This window comes from Xiphias gladius, chromosome 5, assembly GCF_016859285.1.
Source record: "Xiphias gladius isolate SHS-SW01 ecotype Sanya breed wild chromosome 5, ASM1685928v1, whole genome shotgun sequence".
NCBI lineage: Eukaryota > Metazoa > Chordata > Actinopteri > Istiophoriformes > Xiphiidae > Xiphias > Xiphias gladius.
The window spans coordinates 17,033,605-17,061,148 of record NC_053404.1 but is presented as its reverse complement, the minus strand read 5'-3'; the positions used below and the strand labels follow the sequence as shown (position 1 = coordinate 17,061,148).

At 40.4% G+C, this 27,544-nt stretch overlaps 2 protein-coding genes across 3 annotated transcripts in view; both read left to right on the top strand.

The window, feature by feature from the left end:
* The window catches only part of tmem108 (transmembrane protein 108), a 48,673-nt gene extending 29,358 nt beyond the window's left edge, over positions 1-19,315 (top strand). Inside the window, exons 3-5 of the mRNA XM_040126951.1 lie at positions 11,891-13,195; positions 14,057-14,208; positions 16,591-19,315. Coding sequence (XP_039982885.1) covers positions 11,891-13,195; positions 14,057-14,208; positions 16,591-16,707 — 1,574 coding nt within the window. The 3' untranslated portion in view covers positions 16,708-19,315. The remainder of the gene's footprint in view (positions 1-11,890; positions 13,196-14,056; positions 14,209-16,590) is intronic.
* Positions 19,316-21,535: 2,220 nt separating this feature from the next.
* On the top strand, positions 21,536-26,591 carry cdv3 (carnitine deficiency-associated gene expressed in ventricle 3). 2 transcript variants are annotated; one of them, XM_040126610.1, is made up of 5 exons: positions 21,536-21,969; positions 22,786-22,859; positions 23,751-23,884; positions 24,220-24,382; positions 24,811-26,591. In XM_040126610.1, exons 1-5 carry the CDS (start codon positions 21,784-21,786, stop codon positions 24,935-24,937), a joined length of 684 nt encoding a protein of 227 aa, XP_039982544.1. In that variant the 5' UTR covers positions 21,536-21,783; the 3' UTR covers positions 24,938-26,591. The 2 variants fall into 2 exon arrangements, with proteins under 2 accessions (XP_039982544.1, XP_039982543.1); XM_040126609.1 differs by having other exon boundaries at positions 22,783-22,859.
* Positions 26,592-27,544: the final 953 nt, after the last annotated feature.

Sequence of the window (27,544 nt, the reverse complement as noted above, 5' to 3'; positions counted from 1 at the left end):
ATAACATATAACATTTCTTTAAGAGAAACAAGAGCTGCATTTGGTTTACTATTATTTTTTTTATGAACACCAGATATCTAATATATAAAACTCCTGATTTTTGCTTGGAGTGTCAGCATACGCGCAAAGGTTGTATAGTTGGCTGTGAACACAATAAAACTAAAATATAATGATATAAAGAGTGAAAATTACATCAAGCAAGGCCACAAAACACACATTATGTGGAACACATTGCAACCTCACAGGTTGGGGCCATTTTAAACATGGCTGAGACTCGGGACGGTCTTAATCCAGCCATGTTTGAGGGTGGGTGTTGCCGGGTGTGGCCGGATGCTGTGTTCACCTCATATGGGATGGATGGTAGAGATGGGAAGGATTCCCATGTTCATGCCTTGCGAGTGTTCACATCATCGCAACCGCTTAAGTTGGTTGCATGGTTGCAGAGTTGGCTGTGTGAGGGTTAAAAATGCATTGACAATATAGAACTATACCAGTTAAATGTGGGATTAACTCATTTGGGCAACATCCTTTTGCCGACGTGCAATATCAATTTTGTTTGTGTTTCAGGCATTTCTGTATTATTAAGCACCAGGTTGGATGTATTGGAGCTTTCAGAAAAATCTGAGTTTCCTGGCCATAATTATGACAGTACTGGTTGGAAAATGGTAATTACATCAAAGCTCTGATATCTCATGGACGTGACATAAGACCAGAGTTCAGACACTGTCATTACTCTGACAAAATAATGAAATCTCAAATGTGTCATATATAAAAACATAAGAATGTTTTAGTTAGTTAGTCTATTGATCAGGTGGGGAAATTCTTTTCTGGGGCTAGCTCCAGCTTCAGTAGAGTAGTAACTAGCAGCTAGCAACCTGAGGGCACATCTTGAAAATATGCACCCAAGTAGTTATATGTCTTACTGTATTGGTTTGGCTTCTTATGGACATAATGCGCAAAAATAGATATTTAAATGGTTCAAAACTACGTTATGTGTTTTGTTTTGTCTTTTTTTTTTTTTTAGAAGGAATAATCAAATGTCATTTTTGGCCAATTTTGACAGTGCTACTGGAGACCTTGTTAAATCTCGTCAGACAACCCAAGTTTACAGACATTAGATACTATACATACAGTGCTGAATCCTCTTAGTTCTTGTTATTTTTTGAGTCTGTGCTGCTTTAGATTCAGAGGACAGGATCGGGGCTCTGGGAGTGGATGTACAAAGCTCTGGCAGGATACCAGCGCAGAATGTCACATGAATATGGAACACAGGGGTCAGGCTGGGACCCACCAGGCTCCCAGTTAAACAGGCTGCTGATATCTGGTATGCACCCCCCAGCTTCACCTCAGGCCAGTGGAGCCAAAGGCTGTCTCATACAAATCTGCCTCAGTCCCTCAAAAGTGATAAACTTTGACTGGACCGCTGTGAACGAAGTGCTTCAAGCTGTAGCAGAGGTAGAGCAAGGTTACTTTGCAGAGGTTTAATCTAAGGAGAGGAAGTTTGAGTCGAAGCTGGGGAATAGCTTTGTATAGAGTTTATATTAAGACCCTATTTTAGAGCCTCTTTTTTGGTTTTGTCCAGGTAAATCCAGTCTTCGAAGGCATAGCGCTCACTTCTGCTTTCACGCGTTCAGTTGAAGATCCGGCCGAGGTCTGAGTTTCCTCGGTCACATTGCACTTCAATCAGGGTTGCATTTTTACAGTGTGCAGAGATAAGAGGCCCACCTGACATCTCTGTCTCTGTGCAGTACAGAGACATTTCTCATTGCTCTCTCTGGATCAGCCATATACAGGAGACAGATGTGCCTTAGCATCCTCAGGCTGCAGGTAAGAGATACTGCAGATAGAAAAGAACTAAGACGGATGATCCCACATCATGACAGGCATTGTTTTCCTCTGATCTCCCTCTGTGCTGTTTTTTGCCCTTTTGTATTCTCCATTTTCTGATTTCCAGGTCTGCCAATGCTCTTCGTACTTATGCGAGCATGTTCTGTTGACATAATACACCAGGATCAATGGAGAGAATTCATCGTTTGTTTCTAGAAAATTAAGATTTTTCTCGCAGCTTGGCCTTCAAAGCAAAGCCCGACAAGTTGGGCAGTTGCTTCCAGTGTCTCTCCAAAGGTGCAAATTACGTTCTGAAGTCAGCTCCTGAAAAAATAAACAATAACTTGCAAGACTGGTGGGTGTGAAATGTAAATTAGTAAACAAGGGCTGAGTAGGCTTTCCAATCTGACTTTGTCTTGTGTTGTGTGATTAAAGTGTGTTGCAACCATTGTTGGTTTTTTATTTTTTTTGGTTTTTGGTTTTTTCATACCTATCAACACCGGTGAAAACGTTGAAATTCTTTAGAAAAACATTGTCAGTGTCTGTGACTTTAATGGAATTTGTTTTACTGCAGGCCTGCAATTCAGATTCCAGACAACTTCCTGTTTAATGTTTCTCCTTCCTGTCCGATCTGTTGCTGCTGTCGCAGTCACTGTAGCTAAATCATTATCCCAGTAAACAGCACAAGGCCTCTTTGTTGTTCTTGTTTTTGCATTCTCCCTCTTGCCTGATTCTCAGATAAACACGTCTCTGTTCAAAGCTGCTGTAACCTGACAAACAATTTGCAGAGCCTTCAAACAGGAAGCCATTATCCTGTTACGAAAGCTTTCCCTCTTATCTCAGGGCTCCCATCTGTAGAGCCCACCCTGCTCCGCCTCTCCACCACTCCGCCCATCCAGTCCTCCTCCGGGACGGCCCCAGTGGTCCACAGGATGTGCCCTATCTGTCTGTTTTGCCCCCACGGGACAGACACTCTACCCAGAATGGCAGAGGAACACACCCAAGAGCAAAACCAAAAGAATTTGTCTCTTTGTGCTACTGTAACGATGACGCTATTTATACCCCCATGTGTCTTTCCATGGGACTAAATTTAAAAATACTGTCTGCATTTGTATAGCCAGTCAAGTAGGCAGTGTGAATGAAGAAAGTTGTTATTCTTAATTGAGAAGGACTGCGTTCATGAAAGAGGAGCGCACTTCTACAGCATTACTGAACAGGAAGAAAAAGCAATTTCCTTTTAGTGTGAAATGGATGATCAGGCTTTGTAACGTGGGAACACTAGATACTGTCCAAAGGAAAAAACAATTGTAAGAATCCCAAGTTGAACCAGAAAACCCCGATCTCAGTGGTATGATCAAGGCAGAGTAAAGCAACCAGTTGTATTAATAAGTAGGCAGGTTTTATTATTTACTGATGTAGTAGAAATGATGCCAGCTCAGTGTTGGTTTTTGGAGCTCTCTCCATGTGTGAATGCCCGTCCAAGGCTCACTCTTGTTTCACCTTGGTTTCCGTCACTCTCCCTCTTCGCCTTCTTTGCCTCCTCCTCTGACGGTGGGGGTCGCCTTCTTTCTCCAGCTAGAGTTTCCACAGTTACCCCGGTTGTTCCGCTGTCAACCGTTACCGATACCTGGGGAAAGCTGCGGAAAACAAAAGCACTGTCCTCTTCCTGTTTTTGGTTGCACAATGGCAGATGCACTTCCTTTGTGCCGTAAATCAAGCCTTCATTTTCCGGGGGGGTTTCGTACCCAGCGGCAGACAGAATTGCATAGTGAAAGTGAAGCCTATAGGGAACCAATGTAAACGCAGATGGTGCCATTATTCTATAAACATTACATTGTGCGATTAACATTTAACTCATAATGATAAGTTCAAGCAAAAGACCTGTTTATTGCCACTTTAACACCTGGATCCAGTTTTTATTGCTTGACACTAAGTTTAACATATTACATATTAATATTTGTTTTTTTATTTACAGCTTAACTGATAATAACGACAAATATCGTCAATATAAGGTTCAGGCTTATGATTCATCTCATGGCATTTTTGTGTGGGAAAAGACGCAAGAAAAAATGTCACGTCTTATGATACAAAAATGAATCACGGAAGCAAATGAGTCAGCTTAGGTTCCCGGTGCCCAGTCTCAATGCAATTCTTAGTACGAATACCATGTCAAAGATCAAACAGAGTCGTAGTAGTCTAGTAGGAGGAGGAGGTGGTGGAGAGATAGTAGTAATAGTGGTAAGACAAGCTGTAGAAGCAGAGGTCTTTTTGGGCTGGGAGTGGGATTGGGAGAGTGTTTACATTTATTTATCCAGGAAAGTTTCACAGACAGGTCATTTTAATAGAGGTAAGTATTGTAGTTGTAGTTGCAGTATTAGTACAGTAGTAGTCATGGGATGAGGCTTTGTAGTGGAAGTAGCTGAGCTGGTAGCAGTATCGACAGTGACACTAGTACTTGAAGTAGCGGTAGTTGTAGCAGCAGTAGTGATATTCATACTAATGGTGGTAGTAGTAGCAATAGGAGTAGTAGCAGTGGAGGTAGCAGGATTGTGGGTGGTTAGCAGTTGGGACTTGTAGTAGGGAATGTAATTCATGATAATAACTGCTGTAGTAGAAGCATTAGGGAGTTATAGGGAGTTACAGTTGCAGCAGCTGTATTGTTATTATTAGTTTTTATTATATTTCATTTTATAATTATTTATGTTCTATTTTTATTTTTTATTATGATTATTGTATTATTAGCAGCTGGTATTGATAAAGATATAACTAGTTGTATTAATGTAGTAGTACTAGTATTAGTTGTATTAAGTGATAGTAATCATAGAAGTAGCAGTACTAATAGTGCTGTAGTAGTCCTGATCATAGGGGTAATTGTTGAAGAAGTGCAGTGGGTCAATTGAAGTCAGTCTGGGCCGATAGCACTCTGTCCAGGCGTAATAATCCAATCTTACCAGCAGTTAGTCAGACAGCTGGGTGCTGATAAAGGGTTTTGTCTGCCTGAAGCTGATGGATCTGATCTGCTTCCGTGGCTCGCTGCGACAGCACGTCAAAGCTTAAAATTAAAGGCTTGGACTACCTTCGAAGAAACTCCCCGTCTAGGACTTATGATTACTTTGATTCGGGTCTGACAGCCTTTATCATCAAAAGTGAGATATGGATTCATTTTGTATTAAAAGAGCAGAGCCCTGGTGTGTGTGCCACTATAATGTGATATAGGCTCATTGGTATTCTGATAAGCACTGTAGATAAAACCTCCTCCATTTGTCCCATTTGGGGTGGAATCCCATGGAGGTTTGTCTGCTTCTGTGGAGTGGTTGTGATTAGCATAAATGAGGCTAAATGTGATCCATAGAGGGCCGGCTGGGTGGTGAGGAGGACATCTTTCATTACCGGTTAAGGTTCGATGCCTGGGGGCATCCAAACAAGCAGTTATGCCTGTTTATCCCATTAGGTAATGCGATGGACATAAAGTAATTCCCTTTTAGTTCCTTCACATTTACATCTCAGGGATTAAGGCATGTCAGGTATTGATGGTTTTATCCAAAGCAACTTAGATGGAGAGCAATGAGGGTCTGTGCCTTGCTCAAGGGCATTTTGACATGGTTATTGATGGGACAAACACTGTTTAGGCATATATTTATTATTCAGATACCTTCAGTCTAGTTTCGTGGGTCAGACACATCAAAAACAAAAACAAAAACAAAAAACTTTTACAGTTGCTGGAAAAGTGACAGACAAAAGTTTTTAAAATATTTCATAAAGAAATGATTGCATGAGTCATCATTAGGCTTTGTCATTTCTCTCCAAATCTGGAGGTTGTAGCAGCCCGGGGGGAGTTAAAAATCTGTAATTTAAAAACCTACTGTTAGGCCAACAAAAGATGTTGTATAGGAATGATTCAGTATTTCTCTAAAGGAACTTGAAACCGCATTTAAGCATTTAGACCTTGACTGTAAATGAAACCTTTAAAAGTTTTCTTTTTTGTACCTTAACGGTGGTGATGTGATTGCTTAATTCAACTTATTGAGAGAGAGTAGATTTTCTGTCTGGTTTTTGCTTTCAGGTTAGAATATTGCCAACAAAGATATTGGTACCAAATAAAAGCACTGAGACCTCGGAAAATGGTTGTACTAAGATACACTGAGCCATCGCTTAACCTGCTCTGAGGTGTTACAAAACCTCCACGAACATGGGATGACACCTTGGCTCCAATGTTGTCGATACATCGAGGTATTTCTGAGTTCATGCAACATTTTGGAGCAAGCCTCAGGAAGTCTGAACCTAAAAGATGCAAATAACTAATGTTGATACCCTTTCTGCTAGCAGATGCAGTTTAATAGAGAAGCACAAAATCCTGGTACCGGTAGCTCACAAGTGCTTGAAGTTCTCTTATGTTGTCTTGTAAAAGAATATACAGTAAGTACAGTTCTGAAATTAATCATCTCCCATTTTTATCTTATTAGTACAGATGATCCAGGTTGTTACTGTACTGTTCTCTCATCCCGTTACTTGGCCATGGACATTACCCCCTAAAACAAGTACATTAAAATATGAAATGTTATTTACTTCTTTACCATTTGATTTTAACAGGGACAATGCACAGTAACAAACATTAACAAACAACTGTAAATAAGCCAGAATTAACTAAAAGGCCATTTTTCACCTGTACCTGGACAAAGGTTTTGAAATTAAAATTGAAATTAACAGACAGTTATTTAAATGTTTTATAAGCATGCAGAGTACTAATAAAAAAGAACTTTAATGTTAGTAGAGATAATATACAGGCCATATTTATGCTATATTATCAGGTATTTAATCTTAATACAGGTTTTATCATTGTGTTGCAGTTTAGTTCATTTGTTCAAGTGACCTTGGCCAGCTTCTCACTGGATGTATGCATTTTGTTCCTGTACATACAGTTCTTTCTTTATTCCCCGTCGTGCTGCCTGAGCGGGGAGATGACAGAGCAGTAACAGGTCAGAAGAACGGCCTGACGAGCCGTCACAAGCCTTATTGATGGATGATTTTGGAGCTCCTATTTTTGGCTTCCTGTACAGTCTCCAATTCAAACTGTGCCACTGCCAGCTGCCCGCTGATGATGCGGCCCGACCAGCCTGGCTCCAGCACTTGCTTCATCGGCAGATTGTCGCCGTACACGTTTTCAAGCCATATTGTTCTCCATCGCACGTAACATGAGGTGACCCCTGGAAAAAAAGATAAATATCGCACCCTGCACGGCGAGTAGGCCCCCCTCGGGATTGATCATGCAGTCAGGCTGGTGAATAAGCACTGATAGCCTGTATACCGCACACTAAGTGCTCCAGTATGATTGATTAGGCTGGAAGAGTCATGATGCAGTGGTCCTCAACAATACAAAACATTCGTCTAGAATGGGTTCTTAGCTTATGAGTGGGTCCGTCGAAAAACCAGAATTTCATCATCAGGAGTAAATGTTACGTTGTTTTCCATCTCACCGGTGTAACTTTAGATTCAGTGCCAGCCGCTCTGGCCCCTGTCCCCTGACATTGAGTCTAATAGTGAACGATTGGTGGGACAAAGCCTGCATTGGATCAGTGCACAGGATCCTACTTTGCAACATGATTTATTGATGTCCCGGATGGCATCAATGGATGACTTCAATGAATGTCACCAGCTTCCTATGCATTCAGAAGAGCCCCGATCCAGCGTTTTTCCTGCATGAAATGCCCCTCCCTCCATACACCCTGAGCTTAGTCAAAGGGAATCAGGTTGAGGCCATTAGTAAAATAATTCGGGGCATGATCTCTCTTACCTCGGCGTTGTTTGTCCCCATAATATTAGCAAGTGCTATTCTGATAGAGATAGTGAGGGCAACAGGTTGGTGTGAGTGATAACGATGTTAGCTGCGTGTCTCCTTCCCTGCTGATAGCAGAAGGACAGAGAAAGACCAGCTATTCAGTGTCATCACTGAAATCTACCCTCACCAGTTGTTGGCCTTTTTGTCCTCTTTTGAGTACAGATTCAAAAAATTCTTTTTTTTTTTGCCTCTTGCTTTGTGTCACCACAACTGGAAATCGTCTTTTTAATTTTTTTTTTTTTTTTTTTTTTTTGCCATGCTTGTGATAAAATATCTCATCAGGCCAAAAGCAGCCAACAGGCACAATAATAATAATTTTTTTTTAAATCATTCTGAGTAGACGTGTGTTGAGCAAGACAAATTTTTCCAAAAGTGCCTCCTATATTCCCATATCTCTCTTTCTGAATGTCCTTTTCGGTCTTCGGTCCGATGTGTATAATCCAGCCTTTTTGCTCTTGTCCAATGTCTTATCACTGATTAAACACCCACACATCTCCCTTTCTTACTCCGCACCACACCTCTGGCTCTTGCCTCCTCTCTGCGCATTTTCCCACCCTTTCCGACCTCCCTATTCTTCCCCTTTTCCATCTAATCTTCTCATGTTCCTCCCAGTACTTCAACGCAACAATGGATGTTCATAGAGCTCAGTTCACTTCTTGGGCCTTTTCAATCATGTCTCTTGTTAATTCACCCCCCGCTTCTCAGCTGCATGTCTTTGTGGAGGCAGGGCCCTGGCTCTCTGTCTGTGTTCACCCTGCTTACGCTCTCACTCAATCAGCACAGGCACACAACAAATTACACCCATTTGCCTCAGTGTGCAATACACTGCACTGTGTAAAAACACGCAGATACATATGTAATCCCTGCACACACACAGAAATTCGGCGATGTACTGTGTCAAATAGGGGCTTGGAAAACATGGTGCCATAATGTCATGATAGCTTATATATGGATATTTTTTAGTTAGTTATTTAGGTAGTTAGCATTTAGAAATGTAACAGCCTTCTCTGTGTTTGCTGTGCGTTTCTGCCTTCCAGGTTTCCTCTGGGTTGCTGAAAGGCAGGTTTAAGCCCGTTTTTAGAGAAAGATTAGGAAGCCGTCACTACTGGACAAGCTACTGCTCCGTGTCCCGTTTGTTTTTTATTTATTAAACCTGCCAATCAAGGCAAACAATGACTAAAGTCAAGCTTGGAGTCTCACTTAAAAACTCTAAACTAATTAGCATAAGAACCCAACGCAGCGTTTGATAATGACTCTAAAGGCCAGTTTTATCATCACTGCGTATTCGGCCAATGAATATATGGCCAGTCGGATGTCTGAGTGCATGTTAACTGAAAAATCAGATTCTCCCCTTTAACATTTTAGGTGTGATCTTTGATGAAATATGATGTGACTAATCTGCAAAGTCCTAAATCAATATTAATCTCCATGTTGGTCACAGATCAGCCAAGTTTGTGATCATCTGGACAAATCAGAAGGATGTGCTGCTGTTCACGTGTGTGTGCCAGAGCATTTAGTTAACCAATTTCTGATATAACTTTGTTTGTAAAGGCAGTCCGGGTGTTTATGTTTTATTCAGTAGCAGCAGTGTGTTGGGTTGCCAGATTGTGACAGCCAGGTCTGGGTACTGATTGAAGGTAGGACTCCAGCAGGCCTCAGCATGGTAAACATCCTCTCTCTTAATTGGCCTTTGTTATATCTTTTATCTACTTTTTTAGCATTGAAAAACATAATTATTACTCTACCATGCTTGCAGCTGTAAGGCTCCACATTACACAGTGACATGTGAGGTATCTTCCCTATCTTAAGAATTAATGTGTAATATGTTATACCTATAATTTTGTGTCGTAGAAATGCTTTTTTCTATTATTCATATTTGGTCTTTTGCCCTCATTAATCTTTCTTTTTGTGTTTTTGTTTGTGCATCTTCTACAGTATAGAGTAGTTTGTGAAATGCAATGTCCTGAGAGCATCTCAAAGGGCAGAATTTGTGCTAATGTGACCACTATTCACATAACCATTGATCAACAATAGCACATACACTTAAGCTTTGATAGGCCGGGTTAGTCTGTGTTCCATTTCCCTGCCTAAAGGATCATCTCAGAAAAGACGGGCAGTCATAAATCAAGGGTGACCATGTGTGTTATCTCCTCAGATATGGGTCTGGAGTTGGCTCCATGGATTAGAGACGTGACAGGCTTGGTTAATGGAAGACAGAGCCCGGACCCTCTGTCCTGGTAGAGTATGTGATTGAGTATGGAGGAATATGATTAATGATTCAGAGGCTGAGTTTAAATAGTCAGTGCTTTGGGGTTCTGCTGTGGAGTAATTTAAAATCCCCTAGTGAACAAAGAGGAAAGAGATGGTTAAAAAAAAAAAATAGAGATTACTGATACTAACTGTTGCTTGAGCTTTTAGTTTTTAAAAATTAATCTTAGTTTCTCCTATAATCTGTACGCTTTCTCTCTCTAGATGATTAAAAGATTTCTCTTCTCACCTCTTCTCCCATCTCCTTCTCCTCTGCCCCTCTTGGAAATGGAGACTTGGTTTCCATAGTTACTGAGAGAGCACCATATTTAAACAATGGCCACAACATCTAGGTTCCACAGGTTGCTTCAGTCTTCTTTTTAGACAGTGAGTACCATTGAAGGATAAGGCTGGTGAAATTCTACATTTTCCTTGTTTTCAACAAAATCCCATGAAAAAGAGTTAAACCAACAATGAATTGATCCTACCAACAAGTCTGAGATATCTTATTCCTTTGTGCCATAGAGCGCCATTGTAAAATAAAATATTAAAAACAAGGCATTGAGCCCCGCTGTTATATTGGACGGCATGTCCTTTTTAGTCCTGCTGCCATAAACACTCAGTAGCGAACCAAATACGTATGAAAAAGGTTCCAAATTATGGACTGTTTCTTCCTGTCTAAGTAACATTCGATAAAAACTACAATGAAAAAAAACAACAACTATTTGTTGACAATCAGAAAAATTCTATAGAATAATACTAATAGAATACTTCCAGCCTTATGCTTTAAACAGTAACTTAAAATTAAAGATTAAATACATACTTGTGTCAAAATTAATGTGTCACACAGGGTTTCATCTTATCATCCCGTTGCAAAAACATGCTACATAACCTCATTCAGACAGGAATTTAAAAGACAGCAGCTTTGTGTTAATGCATTCTCTTTTCTAAACTGAATACATACAAACCACTCGATGGGAACTCCGCTAATGTGTCACATTAGCTGTGTTTAACAGTGTCAATAAAGGAGGGGAGGGAGGAAAGGGGAAATTAATAAGCCCATCCACATTCCTCCCTCTATGACTTTTTTTGCTGTCTGGATAACATAATAGGTCCGATATTCCCCACAGGCACCCGCTAATGGCTTGTCGCTACACAGCCTCCTTATGGGATTGAGCTCAAGAAAGGGAATCTGTCAGGCTCTCTGAGATGGTTTTAGCATGTTAAGTAAGCTATTTTGACACGGCGGCTGTCATGAATTTAGCCACTGTTTGCACTGTACAAATATATTGGGCATGAAAATCGACATGTTCTTAGCAACACTGCATCTTGATAACAAATGACACCTTATTTCAAAATATGGAATAGTATCAAAACTGTTAAAGCTGGATGAGAAATAAATTAATTCGTCTCATCCCATCCTTTTGAAGACAAGATTTTTGAGACAAAATATTATACATGCAGGGGTTTTTTGTAGTTATTCAGGATTAAAGTCAAATAATTGCTTGTTATTTTATTACCTTGGTGGAAAGTGAGCTCACTGAAGCATTTCTGCACAGTAACAAAACAGCTTTGATTGAACTCTGTATCTAAAGACTGAGACATCCTCCCAGTCCCAGCTGCCACCTTATAAATGCACGGTTACACACAGTGGAACTCGTCTAGTGAATATCGCAGTTAATAAAGCAATCCAGTTAAACTAGGTGAGTGACAAACACAGCGGTTCATTAGATTAAAGGCTGAAGGGTGTAATGAATGCAAGATAAGGCTACATGTCTCTTCTGAACACCTTAGCAGTCAGTTTCAGCTGCCGGGCTGCGCTCGTGTCTAGATTTGCAAAGCAGGATTCATGGGAGAAATGATGCACTGGCAGACAAAATGCTGAAAATGCACACTCACATGGAAATGGTCCAGTAATGAGGAAAGGATATTCTATATTATCATGTGCTAACCGTCAGCTTTCTCTCTTTTTCTCTACAGGTGTTCTAGCATTCCTAGCACTGCCAGTAGGACTGGTGTCATCAGCACAGGAGCTGTACCTCAGCCAGATGTCCCAGGACTCTGTCTCCATGGCAGCCATCCACAGCACCCCCCTGTCTCCACCCGAACCTCCCCACCTGGACTGGCATCAGGAAGGCTCCAGCAGCGGGGAATGGTCGTCCAAAGGAGGCAGTCAACCCACAAACATCATTCTCCCTACTGTCGCCCTCCACCCTTCAGCCTGGCTTCACACCACCCAAACCTCCAGCCTGACCCATGAAGACCCTCCCACTCATGACACAAATACTGTCACCCCGAACACGGTGAGCAATGACAGCTTGGTTAATCAGCCCCAGCAGCCGAGCTCTGATATTGTACACCAAGGCCACAAGCACATATTGGTCAGGGTGCCTCAAGTCCATAACCCAGTTACAGTCAGCACCAACCCGGCCAGGAGCAGCAGCCCGAAGTTTCTCAGCACAGCAGTGCCAAATATAGATGTGGAATCTACTGCCAGAGGTGCTCCAAACCCCCTGGCTCTTATGTCCAGCTCTGGATCAGACAGAGGAGATTCACTCGCTGCACACAATGTAGAGTCTCAGAATTTGAGCGTGGAGGAACCCACTGACCCTGGCCAGCATGTTCCAGATCTGCAGCCCTCCTCTCTATCCCTTTCATCAATAGATGGTGTCCCTGCACTTGGCCTGAAACTCAGGGAGCATGCTCGGGGTGTTCCCGAGGTGGCTGCACACCACGCCATCACCCTGAGGGAGGTGCATGCAGTGAACGAGCCCCCCACTGAGGGGCTGGTGATGGACCCAAAGGCAGGGTCTGTTTCTCCAGTTGAGAGCCCACCAGAGAATCTAACATCCACTGCGTCCACCCCAGCCTTGTCCAATGACCTGAGCCTCAAAAAGCAGAATCCCACATTCATCCCAAACAACCACACTGTGCCCAGCGAGACTACCAGTGAGGAAGGTCACGGTCAGGTAGTTCAAGTTAATGGCACAGACAATCCCACTCTGGGACAATGGTTTGGGAATGTAACTACATTGGGAGGGCTGCTCTCTAACAGCAGCTCAGTTGAGGAGGCGCCTGCTCAGGGGAACAGCTCGGAGGTCCCTTCCACAGCCAGTGGAAATTTCCTGAACAGGCAGGTGCCTGCCACCACCCAGGACCCCTTGACACCCGGTAACAGCACGGGCCCCACCGTCGACTCCCCACTGTCCCGCATGACCATCTGCTTGAGCAGGATGGACATTGTGTGGATCGTGCTGGCCATCAGCGTGCCTGTGTCCTCATGTTGTAAGTAAAGTTAGAGCAGCTTAAGTAAAGATTTAATTAATGAGTGTAAAAGTGCCAATTACTTTAGAGTTCTGGCTGACCTTGACATAAAATGTATTAATGTCACTGATGTACAGAAATGTTCTAACGCAAAGGAATAGTTCGGCGTTTTTAGAAACTTATTTGCTTTATTGGCGAGAGTTAGATGAGAGGATCGATACCACTCACGTTTGTACGCCAGCCAGCTGCAGTGTCGGCTTAGCTTAACGTAAAGACTGGAGAAATAGTCCAACACTGTAAATCACAACTTGACATTTTTATGGTTTGGTGTAAGGATTAAACAAGCAAGATAAAAGCTGTTAATTAGTGAGCTTTGGAGGTACTGATACGAGAATTTTGTTGCCTTTGGACAGACGCAAGCTAGCTGTTTCCCCTTGCTTCTAGTCTGTATGCTAAGATAAGATAATTGGCTGCTAGCTGTAGCTTTATATTTTAAAGACAGATAAGAGGGAGTTAACTTATCATCTAACTCTTGGAAAGAAAGAAAAGTATTTCCCAAAATGTCTGTTCCTTGAAGAAAACTTTCACTTTCTTTCTTTTAACCCTTTCTTTTAACCAGACACCCCTCAGGGTCTGATCTTCTTGCATTAAGCTAGAGACAGAGTCTTTTTTTCATCGTGCAGTAGGAGTTGCACCTTAGGCAAAACACAATTTTTTTTTTTTTTCCACCTGAGTTTATTCTACCAGTGGCATATTGTGCTGAAACATGACATCCTCTACCTAAGCAGCTTGTGTGGGCGCTTTCAGAGGCTATTTGAAGCAGCAGCCCTTCCAACTACTGTACTAACTCTCATTTTCCTTTCCTGTCTCTGCTCGCCGTAGCTGTGCTGTTGACCGTGTGCTGTATGAGGAGGAAGAAGAAGTCGTCAAGTCAGGAGAACAACCTCAGCTACTGGAACAACGCCATCACCATGGACTACTTCAGCAGGCACGCCGTGGAGCTGCCCAGAGAGATACACACTCTGGAGAGTGAGGTACGAACTACTGGCACACTGTCTCTATTAGCATACAACACTGTGCGCACTCAAGTGGTGGGACATTTACCTGATGTTTCACTATCAGTCAGCAGAATGTTTTTAATGAGTATGGAAGCAACAAGAGGATCCAGATCTAATCTTCTCTGTCAGCAGAGCCCCAAGGCCTGCTGAAGTGCACTTGAGCATGACACTGTATTACTACGATTTATAGGGATGCTATTGGGAACAAGCAAAAGGAGGATTTTCCTGCAGCGAAAACGTTAGACAGTTTTTCACATCTAGTATTTACTTGAATTAAGATTCAGAGAATAGCAGTGTAGCATTAATATTAATGCATATTTAGTGAGGTGAATTTTTGCTTGAGAGATTCAAGCTTGAAGCATTATGTTGCTGGATTCGAAAGTATGGAACAAATCCATCAAGTTAATGTAATTTCTCTGCAAAAATTTCCAACCCTTAAGTCAACTAAGTGGGTAGGTGCAGGCTAATACTGCAGCATTATTCGGCTGGTGTGATGATCACTATTAGTAAATCATTTGTTCATTCATTATGAATTAATGTCGAGAGAGTTTTAAAGATGTAAAATAACATACAACACTGTAAACCCAGGACATGTTAGGCTGCAGGCTAGCAATATTTAATCAATCCTCTTGGCCTACATTTATTGATGGGTTTATTTTAGTGTCCTGGACCACAGGGTGCCCAGTCCCTACGGACTCACAAGACGACAACAACAACAACAAGATGATCACTTGGCAAAAAATAAAGCATTTCAAAAGGTTAAGTGTTAATATCAGAAGGTCTTACTATGAACGATACCAGGTATTCTGTCTTTCCGAAATATCTCCAACACAAAAATCTCATTGTATCGTTAATCATTAAAAAGCCATAAAACTGAATGACACAAAGTCATTCTTAACAGCTCCCCAGGAAACTCCATATCTGACTACAGCAGTTGCCAGGGGAAGAGTAATAAGCAATAAGGCCCTGTCACATTGTACATATTTTTACAGTAATGTAAATTTTACAGGATGTCCGTCATATCTCTGTCCGTAGTTCGTCTAAGTTTTGCACTCTACGCACTGTATATTGCATTGTATATTTCTATTTTTGAGACAATTTTCCTCGTAACATTTTATTTAATTCTTTAACCTATAAATAATATACATTTCTTGCACGGTTTTTAATAACTGACCAACTTGCGACACTTGAGATTTTATGGGTGGAGTCTTTTTCCACGAGGGGTTTACGTTACTTTTTCTATCCCCTCCATATTTCTGTCAATTTTCACGTGATATTTCCTCTTTATGTATAAAAGTGAGATATAGTGAGAAAAATAGCAAGGTCAAATTTGCACTCACTCGGCCCAGAGGTTGTCATACTTGCCCAATGATAACGAATTCTAGCTGGCAAACAGCTTGTGAAACATTTGAGGTTTTTTGTGCATTACAGCTCCATCTGTTGGATATTGTAGTACATAACAGTGATATGGATTTTACTGATTATTAAATCTGCAGTCTCCCTCCTCTGGCATATGAGACAGATCCTATCATTTTGATTTCTCATTGATTTGTTCAGTTTGCATGTTTTTTTTTATCATCTTCTGTCCAGTGACCATTACACTGTGTGTGTCTCCTTTCTTTTATTCCTCGACCGTTGAACAATTTGCATTCCTTTGCTGCCTGTGGGGGCATCAGGAGAGGGACACTGAGGTTGGATCATTTGTAGGATGCCCCTGATGACACCCAGGTGTTGTTTTCCCCTGCTTTACCTGACCCTGTAGAGCAGCAGCCTTATAGCTTCCCTGGTGCTATAGGTAAATGAGAGAGCTCTGGGAGAAATGATCGTGAACCTAAATGACAATATTAAGATTGGATCTTGCTGATAAAATGGCTTTGTTCCCTGCTGTAAAACAAATCATTTTGTTTTTCACACGTCCCTCCTCCAGCACTGCCTCATTACTGCTGACTCGCCATCAACAACCATTTTCTACATCAACCCCCCCCAACACAATACGTCTCTCTGTTGCCTTGTTTCTTCTGAGTCATTCCTCCCTTTTGTTTCTCCACTCATGAAGCTTTAACATCTTCCCCTCCGCCTCCCTTTGTATCTCTGTTCATCTAGCTTTGTCAGATATCTTTGCTCACCATCTACTTAAAAGCCCTGAGGTGCACCAAACCCATATTTTATTCTGTTTGCTTCCACACTAAACTGTGTGACTCTGCTCCCTGCCTGTAGAGTGACTTAGATACAGTAGACTCCAGCGCGTGCCCTAATGGTGAGCCCTAAAGCGTGAATCATGAATCACAGCTATTGTTTAACAGTTAGGCGCCTGCGTAAAATTTTTGTGTGCGCGTGTGCGTGTGTGTGCATTTGCAGGAGCATGACACCTGTCTACCCCCTAATGGAGACTACAGCGGTAGCAGTGTGGTCCTGGTTAACCCTTTCTGCCAGGAGACCCTCTTCATCAACAGAGACAAAGCTTCCGCCATCTAGAGACAGAAAACGAGAGACCCTGTTGGATTCTTCTCTTCTACTCCCCCTGCTGTTGTTGTCTATTTTATATATGTGGTAAATATTCAGAGACTTTGACTTTATACTGTATATTATAAACACAAAGAGCAACCTGAAAGGAGAGTGATATAAACAGACACTATTTACTATGAGGATGCACCTGCATATTTTTCTGATGTACATTTTCTACAAAAGGCTTAATTGTGATAAAAGGTTTTTATTGTCTTTATAAAATACAGAGTATATGTGGATTTGTTTCATTACAGTGGCTTGATGGTGGATGTTGCCACGTGAAATCTGCTTTAGAGAGAGAAACATGCTATGAAAACACTAAAGCTGTTCTCTGTAATTTTATTTTTCCTTTAAAATCAATCCCAAAATACTTATAGCCTGTTGAACTTGAATGTAGAACCTACAATATGTACTTTGAGGGGGGTGGAGGGGGGCAGTGATTTGTGGCAAAATACTACATATGAAATCAGGATCTGTATTTATCAAACTTCTAAGAAAGTTAAGAATGCTCCAAAGGACCATCAAGATTAAGAACTGAATAATAACAACTCTCACGTGACTAATCATATGTATCCTCAGGGCAGGAATGGCCAATCAGAGACATGAATTTAACCTGCATCTGCCCTAGTTGTCATTCTTGAGAAAAACATCCTTATATTTTCCTCAGTGATATGTTATTCGGCATATATGATTTTAATGTGTTGTTCACATTAAAATGTGAACAACACTAATCTTATATTTTTATGCTTTACAATATTTTAAAAATATATATATTTATATTTATATATTTTATTTATAGAGCACCAGAATAGAGCAGAACACGAAATTTAACATTAAAAGCAGTTTTAAAAAGGTTACAAATACAGGACATATACAGTATAAATAAGGATTAGATAATAACAAATAGGATCAAATTTAACTAAAAGATAACCAAACTGGAGGTCGAAAGAAATTTGCTGCTCCTAGAGAAGGTACATCAGAGACAACATGGTATAATAAGAAGAATTTCGTACCACACTGGCAAGTGTGGTACAATAAATATGCATGGAAAAGGGTTACAAACAAAATCAGAGCCAGCTTTGTTGTTTGTACTCCTAGTAAATGGAGAAAAAATAAATAAAAAGTGGTGTCACATCCTATCAAATGCAAGTAGTATTCTCAACCTACCTGATTACGAATTATACAGCTAGCGTATTACTCATCATGACCGGTGACATTTTGTACAATCACTTTAAAACATGACCCAGAAGGTGTGTGTTCACCTCTGTCTCTTTGCTGAAGTCATCTAGGCTGGAGGTCACCTTTCAGCCACATTAAAAGGACCTTTGGAGCTCTCTTAAAGTCGAAAGCATTTGAAGTCATACAGAAAAAGTTGATGAATGGGTTTTATTCTTAAATTTGAGAGTAGGAGTAAAAGTGAAGGACTTTAACTTTTAATCTCTCAGCAGTTTGATAAATACGAGCCCAGGTTTTAACGGTTAATTTGAGCAGACTATTTGGACGATTTAAGGTCTACATCTGGCAGTTCGGAGTGATGGTGCATCTGTCAGTCAAATGGAACTGACCTACAAGGGTTTTCCCCCTCATGTGTCACCAGCTTCTCTTAAGAGGGACCACGTGGATGTCTTAACTCTTTACGTTGGCCCTATATATATGACTATGTGTGTGTCTGAATGCCTTGTTTGTGCATGTAAGCATACTGTGTGTGTGTGTGTGTGTGTGTGTGTGTGTGTGTGTGTGTGTGTGTGTGTGTGTGTGTGTGTGTGTGTGTGTGTGTGTGTGGATGATTGAGTTGAAATGTGCTGCCCCCTTTAACCAAATATCAGTTACTTTAAGTCAAACAGGAATTTGTATCACTTTCAGCTCAGTTCTATCTGTTTCTCTATGTGTGTCTGTCTGTGTGTGTGTGCCTCTGTATGTATGTCTTTCTGTCCGTCTCTCTGTCTTCTCGTCTGTATTGTGGAGTGGCTACTGGTTATAGCCCAGTTTGAGAAAGATTTTTTTCTCAGCGCTGTAGGAAACAATTTAGACCATCCCTTGCTACTTTAAGTGTCTCCCTCCATAAATAATGTGTTTGTCAATCAATGCAAACTGTTGTTGAAATGTTGAATGATTGTGAATCAGTTGCTAGACCACATAATGTGTTAGAGGCTGTCAAAAATCTTGACCAATAAAAACACTGAGACAAAAAAATTTATGCTGAATATTTACTGTGAGCACATACAGAGGCATTTGAATATTTTTTTTTAATTATTGAACCTGTGGTCCTACTATCATCTGTCTTACTTTGCATTGCTGCAGTTTTATTCAATAATCAATGCTGCCTGCCTCTATTGTCGCTAAAGATTTTCTGCATTGTGCGATGTTGTTTTGAAATCACTGATTCAAGCGGTGATGGTGAATAACACGGTTAAACATATTGATATTTCCTGCATTGGATGCTCACAGCTGGGCTTGTTGTTTTTGCACGCTCAAAAAGTGGATATTTTACAAAATGTTCAGTGGCACGGTGGAGCAGTGTTCAACATTATGTATTTTTTGTACCGTAGTATACACTGTACTTTTTACTGCTGAGCAATAAAACAAACAAAAAAAACTATGTATTCTGTTTGTCTCATTTATTCTCTTGAAAACTACATTTAATCAACTTCCTCATATTTTGTCAAGCAAAAAACCTACAGTATGTGCGAGTTAGATATCACACCTGTTGGTTATATAACAAAGCAGTCTTGCCGACCTCAGCACATCCATTCATGTAGTGAGCTGGAATTTTCCCTTTGTGCTGCAGCTGGTCAAGTGACCTCCAGCTCTGGAAATATGACGTCAGTTCAATAATCTGTTTACAGGCCTGCTTGACTGCCGAAAATGGGCTTAATTTGATGTGTTATTTACAGATTAGTAGGTCTGCTCAAATCAGGCAAAACATGACAGTTTCAACTTTTGACAGTGTCTTTTTTGTGCCCATTATTGAAAATCTGGCAAATTTGGTCCAAATTCATTTCCAAAGAGATAGTATCACAGGAGTTGAAAGTTTCCTCGGTTAAAGAACATTTTAAGGGGTTATATCCAGTCAAAAAAAGATGTGTAAATTTCTGGGTTTATGTATTAGACTCCATCAATTTAGAGTTCTTGATTTATACTCCTTTCTAAACAACTGCATAAATGCATTGACTCCACTCAGGTTTGTTCTTCCTCTGTAACTAAATTGTTATGTTCCTGCAAGAATCTGGCCTTAAAATTAAGAAAAAAAAACAAAAAACAAAACCCAAACCAGTACCTTTACCTTGAAGCATACTAAAAAACTAAATCCTGGAAGATACTCAAAATTATTATATAGTAAGTTTAAACTTTTTAAATAAAAATTATGAGTCAAAAGTCATAAATGAGTTTCTTAATACAAAGTAAGTAGACTGGATGTCTGCCATGTGGTCTGCAGACACAATCACTTGAAATGTCTAAGTCAAAACAAGACAAAATTATACCGCAACAGGTTAGAAGTGGCTGACGGAATGACCAAACAGCAGGAAAAAAAAGATGAAATATTAACAATAACAAAAGTATTTCCATTTCTTAATGATTGATTAACAATATAGGTGACTGACTAACTTTTGTTGATGGCTTATTACAAGTTGAGATTATTAATGACTTAATAACATTTATAACTGCATACAAGTTTACTTATTAGAAAGGGAGAAACATGGTACCCTTTTTTAATGACTTATTAACTTTTTCAACTGGAGACTTAATGGTTAATGAATTTAACTGCAAGCAAAGTGTCATGCTGGAATAGGATTTGCCACAACCTGGCAACGTCAAAGTTGTTATTATTAACGAATGAACGGATTAACCTCCTGGGAGGCCCAGGGCAAACATTTGTTGTTGGGCCCCTGTGGACCCACTACTATGCAGGTCAGTTTCATTATTTCCCCAGGTATCCAAAAACTAACCAGCACTCTGCAGCTGAAACGACCAGTCGAATGACAGAAACTTTATCAACAATCTTGATAAATGATCAATAGCTCAAGTAATTTTTTTTAAGCAAAATGCCAAAAATTCACTGGTAACAACTTCTGAAATCTAATTATTTTTTGGTTTTCCAAGTTTTCTATGACAGCAAACTCAACTTCTTTGGATTTTTGACTGATGGTCAGACAGAAAAAAAAGAAAAGAAATTTAGATATGTGAACAACCACGGAACAATCAGCAAATTATTAAAGAAAATAATTTTCAGAGGTTTTGGTGATGAAAATAATCATGCGTTGCAAATTTACAGTTCTCCTATGGTGGTAACAACACTACCTTGCCTGAGATTTTCAGTGTGCTAATTGATGGACACACTCACACACACGCACACACACACACACACACACGCACACAAATTGAGACAATTTGATAAAACAAAACTTTAAAACACATGAGCACAATATGAACTAAAGCAACGTAGGCCTTAAAACTAGTTTTTGACAAAGAGCCCCTTTTCAAGAGCTGGACCACAAGACGGAGGATGGTGGACCCTCATAGCTGATATTTTAGTGGTGCAAATGTTTGACAAATTTGTGATTAATCGATTATGTAGGCTCAAATATGGAGTAAGCCTGGGGCTCTGGGGCTCTGGGGCCCCGAACAGTTGCCAGCGGTTGGTAATCCAGCCCTTAATTAATTTAACTTTAGCTGTTTTCCAAAATTAAAATACAATAAAAATAAAGTGAATTATGACTGATGTAATTAGGAAAATCTACTAATATTTTGACTTATGTTTTTTAAGTTTGGCTCATAATATATCCGGTTCAGGGTCAGAGTCTTTCCGGGTAAGGATAGAGATTTGTCAAATAGTCCCTGCATGGCATGGTTGACAGGGTAGCTAAGGAATCGGTTAGGGAACCAGGGTGGACATTTTTATCAGCCAGAAACAGAAGTTAAACTGCCAGAATAAGGAGCAACTCCGTGTTTTCTGACTGTTTGACGAGCTGTCCTCACTCTGAGAGAGCGGTTTTTCACATTTGTCATTGCTCGGTTTAGCTAACTACTTAACGTTGGTCTTTGAAAATGGCGGATGTACCGACGGAGAAGAGCCTGGACGATTTCTTTGCCAAGCGGGATAAAAAGAAGAAGAAAGAGAAAGGAAAGGGCAAGGAGTCCGCCGCCGGGCCCACGTCGGTTGTGCTGAAAAAGACCAAGAAGGAGAAGGAAAAATCGGCGAAAAACGAGAATCAAGACGCACAGATTGAGAAGGTAAGTAACGCTACTCCCCGGTAACTTTTTGCCTCAGCGGCGTCTTTTCCACACACCGACGTCGTGTGAACTGTTGTATCCCCGTCACGATCTGCCTCCTTCTTACATTTAGACCGCTCTCTGAGTTATTCCACTAAGTTATGAGGGAAAAAAACACACGGACACACATTTGAACATGAAGGGGCAACGCCGGATGCTAGCTAGCATATGGTTTATGTCGGCAGACTTTCTGGCCAGTAACAAAATTCAGCATAACACGTTTTTTGTGCATTTCGTACACCCTTATCTTTCTGTGAGCGAGCTGTTCGTGCTGGTCCATGACATTACATTTGAGGCCCGTACATTTAGCTATCATACTGACACTGGCCTTGTGTTTGCATGAGGAAGCTGTCATCCCCCTTCTTTGAATCGTGGCTTTCAGGCTAGGCCGAGCCGCCATTTGTCACAAGTTTTTTTTTTTTTTTTTTTTTTTTTGGGTTTTGTTTTTTTGTTTTTTTGTTTTACGGGGGTAACAGCTTTTAAGCTTTCAAATCACATGAAGGCATCATAAAGTGACAAAACTAGGTTATCCGTTATAAGGTTAAACAGCCTGTCACGCCGGTTTGAAACGTTGACCCAAACTGTTGTGGCCTGTGTGACCATTTCTTGGGAAGAGCTGGCCAGAGAGCAAATGTTTTTCAAACAGGATCATTTCCAGGAAAAAACAAAACAAAAACAGAAGACTTAGATTTTTGGCAGCACTGAAAGCTGTTGGAAGGTATTATTGTAATTTGACTGCAGTGTACTTGTGAGTAAATGTCTCCCTCTGCCTAGGAGGACGAGGAGTGGAAAGAGTTTGAGCAGAAAGAAGTGGACTACAGCGGGCTTCGGCTCCAAGCGTTACAGATAAGGTGAGAGTGAAATATGTATTTGGTTGTCATGGGTCACATGATTAGGTGTCATTTGAATCTCAACCTTGGTGCCATCAAGTGGGGGCCAGTGAGGACCATGGCCCCCACGACCCATCTTCCAACATTTTAATTAAAAAAAACTTATAACCGTGGCGAAGCTAGCCAGCAGCAAAAAAGACAGAATTTGTAAGTTTAAGATTCCCTTGCCCTCAGACACATTGTTTTTATGTAGCTGCCATTGTGCATTGGTTGTAGGGCAGATTCAGGGTGCAATGATAGTTATCCTAGCTCCAGATCAGAATTTTTATTTATTTATTTATTTATTCTCCCAGTGTTTCAGATCTGATGTAATGGCAACTTAGTCCGATTATCAAGCTGCGATAAAGCTACCTTACTATTTGGATTGATTTGACTGAAAATAAACTGTCAGAAGAAAATTCCTTATTACTTTTTCATCTTTAGAATACGTGCAAAAACTGTTTCAATTTTCTCCACTTTTATTTTACGTACTAGTTTCTGTTATGCAAATAACATACACTCATAAATGAATATATGAATCGTCTAGTTTTACAAGCAAATCTCTGTAAAACTAAACTGAAGAAAAAAAATGCCTTGATAAGAATGTCTTACTAAAAATGTTGGACACCAACAAACACCCTCCAAACACCTTAGTTGGAAACTATATGCCAACTCTATAGGCACCTAGGATTGAGATGAAAAAATGTTTGCGAATTAGCAGCTAACCTGCATACTACACTGAATAACCCTGAAGGTTAGTTACAATATCACTGTTAATGTCTGCCACCTCAAAAATTTCCCTCTCCCTGACTGGAGGCACCAGTTCAGCTCATTATATCTTAATTTCTGCTCAACTGTCTGTCTGGTTTGCAGTGATGAGAAAGAGGAGGAGGAGTACGAGAAGGAGGAGGTTGGTGAGGATGGAGAGATCATTCTGGTCAGTGGAGACAAAGTGTCGGGGCCTTGGAACAAATCTGGAGCTGCTCCTCCTCCTGCTGCACCTGTGGGTGAGTAAACCAACCTCTGCCCTCATATCTTTTACAAACTTCTATTTTTAAAAAAAGGGCTCAGAAAAGGGGAAAATATGTCCTTTTTTTTTTTTTTTTTTTTACACAAGTTCAGAGTGCATGTAACGCTTGCTTGTAAACATGCCACTGATGATAATATCTGTATTTGCTCTGTTGAAAAAATCATACACAGCCTGAAGCTGTTGTAAACATCTAATTATAAAGGTTATGTAATGTGATTTTTTTAGTTTAAGGAAGAAAAAAAAATGCTATTCGAAAACTGGCCCAGAAAATCTGGTTTTCTTGTCTAATTGATGTTATCGCCGTGATTTCAGAGGACGTAGAGGTGCCTGAGGCGAAGCCTGCTGGTGTATATCGCCCTCCAGGGGCTCGACAGACCACAACCAGACGAGGTCAGAACCAGGGCCCTCCTGAGATCTTCAGTGACGCACAGTTCCCATCTCTGTTGGCCACCGCCAAGCACGTGGAGACACGCAAGTAAGTAGAGTTCAAGTGAGAATAGTTTGTTTACCATGGTTTGTTTAGGTGGTTGAGGTCTTGCTGCAGTTGTATAGATGTACAGGCCTGAACAGTTCTCATAGTCAGTCTGTCTGTTAAATTAATCTTTTCTGACTGATTGTTAAGTCAGCAAAATGCAGATCGCAATTTTCCAGAGCACAATGACTTCACATATTGTTTTATGTCTGAATCCTAAAGATAAAATGAAATACTTTTTTTTTTTGTTTTTTTTTTTTTTTAAATACACAAACACATATATTGTTCACATTTAAGATGGTGAAACCAGGCTGTGTTTGACTCTTTCTTGATAAATGACTTGGAAGATTGACTGTTATTTGTGGGATATACATTATCTGTCTGATTAACTGACCAATTGTTTCAACACTAAAGTTAAGTTTGTCCTTTAGGGACAGAGAAATTGAGAAGACCTTTGAAGTTGTGAAACACAGGAACCGTGGTAGAGAGGAGACCAGTGGTGCTTCTATGCAGCACTTGCAGCTTGACAACCAGTACGCCATCCTGGGGGATAAGTAGAGCCGCTCCCTCCGTCCCCTGGCCCCTCCAGCATGGTCCTGCCCAGCCCCTTGAAGGAAGCTGAACTCCAGCTGTGTGGACTGCAGTCCTGACAGAGCTCACACTGCCACCATCACCACACTGTTTACTTACACAAATACACAGCCCTGTATACACACACGCTCATTCATTCACAGCAGTACCGCTGCAGCACATACACATACAGCGACACTCCCTTCAAAAAGATCTGTAACACACTTTACAATCATTTGGTTGGCAAACCTGAAGGACTGCATCTGAAGGGGCTGTTGAAAGAGGGAATAATTGAAAAGGAATTAGGAAAATACACCCAAACGTACAACACTGCAGCAGCAACAAAAGACAACGTAGTTGTCCTTTGTGGATTGTACTCAGAGCGGCAGTTGTATGGCGCAACGTCTCTCTGGACTTCAACTTGCTTCGATAAAGCCACAGAGGATCGAAGAACACTTCAGGCAAGATGATTTTACAAACTTCTGTGAAAATATCTATTTTTTTGCAAGATCGCTATAACCCAATTGCACATGGTTATTTTAGGGTGTGTTTTTGAGTTGCGGTTGGGGCTTCGGGAGTGGGGAAACTACCTCAGCAGCATAGCTGGTGGTGACCATGTGGACTGAGCTTTTTTCCGCTGTGGTGGTGAAGGGGGCAAACACCAACCCCCCCACATACAAGCTGGGCATCAGGCTCTTGATTTAGAAACTTGAAGCTTTGTTTATTTCCTTCATGATGGTGATGATGACGCTGCAAAGATCTATGGACAAGTGTCGACAGGTTGTGGTCCTCATTTAGAATTTCTATATTAAGTGGCCTTACTGATAGAGAGAGAGAAACTGTTTTGTCATCTGAAGAGAACTTTGCTTGTTGTCTCACGGGCTGTTGCCTGCCTCTGGATCTCACCACTTTGTGGAAAAAGAAAAAAAAACATACAAAGAAAAAAATCCTTCTGTTCAAGAATGTAGTGCTGTTGTAGTTTGCCTGATGATTACAACTACTAACTGTCTTTCATATCCACTGTTTTAGTTTGCTGCCCTTACTTTATTTTGGTATATTTAGACATCAGCAGAAGAGAAATTAAAGCTTGTTTCTAATCTGAAACCATTCTTTTGGTAACAATGCTTTACTGTGGTTCAACAGCAGTTGTCACATATGTTACAATGCCAACAGAATGACACAAAATCACTTTAAAGGCATATTTGTTAAGGTTGTTTGCCCATATTGTCGTAAAGTGGTACATTTCAACTCCAGTTTTAAGACTTATCTTTTTTATCGTAGTGTTACCATACTGTTCTCGGCCCTCATTGCAGTTTAGAACAGGAAGTTTGTGCATAATTTCATTTCCAGAGAGTTACAGCGACTGCTGGTCTGTAAATACAAACTGTCACCAAACCAACAGAGTACTATCCACTTCCAAAACAGTGGTACGCCCAGTTAAAATCAAATGGGTTTTTATTACAAGCATAGTTATGTTTAGAAAGGTGAAGAAGAACTGGATTTATGTTCTATGTTTCTGTCCTTTCCATAAAAGATGTCAGGGAGTGTAGTTCCCTGCTGGGACACTTTGGGTGGACATAGATAATATTTGTGATGAAATCAGAAGAGCCTGACAAAAAATAAAGTGATCCTTGTGAATTAAGTTGTGTCTGAATCTTTAAAGTTAAAAATTTGAATTTCTATACAGTGTCTTTTTCCAGAAAAAGTGCTGTTTATTTGTAAACTTTACACTTATGTTAACCTGCTATCACTCCCATAATCACTTACTTTATCCCTGTGACGTCTCATTTTGTCAGAGTAGGTATTAATTTTGACAAATTGTGGATAAATTAGTCTTTTTTGGAAAGAATAGACATTTTAAATGACCTTATACCAAGCACATTAACAAATAAAACAAACTTCTTCTCATACAAGACTTAAGATGTTTATTTTAAGGAGGCAGTAAAACCAGTAGAGTAATTAAATGGTCACTTCTTCCATTGGTTTAGCGCCTCTGCTGTGTAGCTTCTTTCATGTTTTCTTCCCCTGAAAAGATAGGATTACTGACATTTAAAATATACAGCTCAAGATGTGGTTTTCAAGGGTTGTTTTTCCAGATCTTATTTTTTACTTGCAACAACATATCAAAAATGCAAATTTTTGTTAGTGCTGAATAGTTTCTTACCTGGCCCACATTTCCGTCAGTTAGTTCAGGCTGAAAACCTTGATCATTGTCAAGAGGGTTCCAAACGCTTATTAGCTGAAGGGGAAAGAGGAAATTATTTCTGGAATTCACGGTAATACTTTAATGTAAGTATGCTGATAAATCTGAAATATAGTCTTCCAAAATATATGATAATTCTATATAACACTTTGTCTACCTTTACATTTTGTGTAAAGTCAGTTACACTTTGTGTAAAAGTTTTTATTATCGGAATTGAAAGTGTGCTGTCAAGGGTCAAAAATCTAATCCAGCTTCATCCATCCCAATCAATGTGGAACTCACCAGAAGATAAATACCTAAAGACTTAAATTGTATGAATGGTTTAGAAAAAATAAATATATGCGGATACAAAAAAGGCAGTGTTATTTAAACACTCAGAAAAATTTCAGGAG

Excerpts from the sequence above, each read along its gene's own strand:
- cdv3 (XM_040126609.1), top strand. The coding sequence starts at position 21,784 with ATGGCGGATGTACCGACGGAGAAGAGCCTGGACGATTTCTTTGCCAAG. Across the intron at positions 22,860-23,750 it reads CTCCAAGCGTTACAGATAAG|TGATGAGAAAGAGGAGGAGG; the intron begins GTGAGAGTGAAA and ends TCTGGTTTGCAG. Across the intron at positions 24,383-24,810 it reads AAGCACGTGGAGACACGCAA|GGACAGAGAAATTGAGAAGA; the intron begins GTAAGTAGAGTT and ends TTTGTCCTTTAG.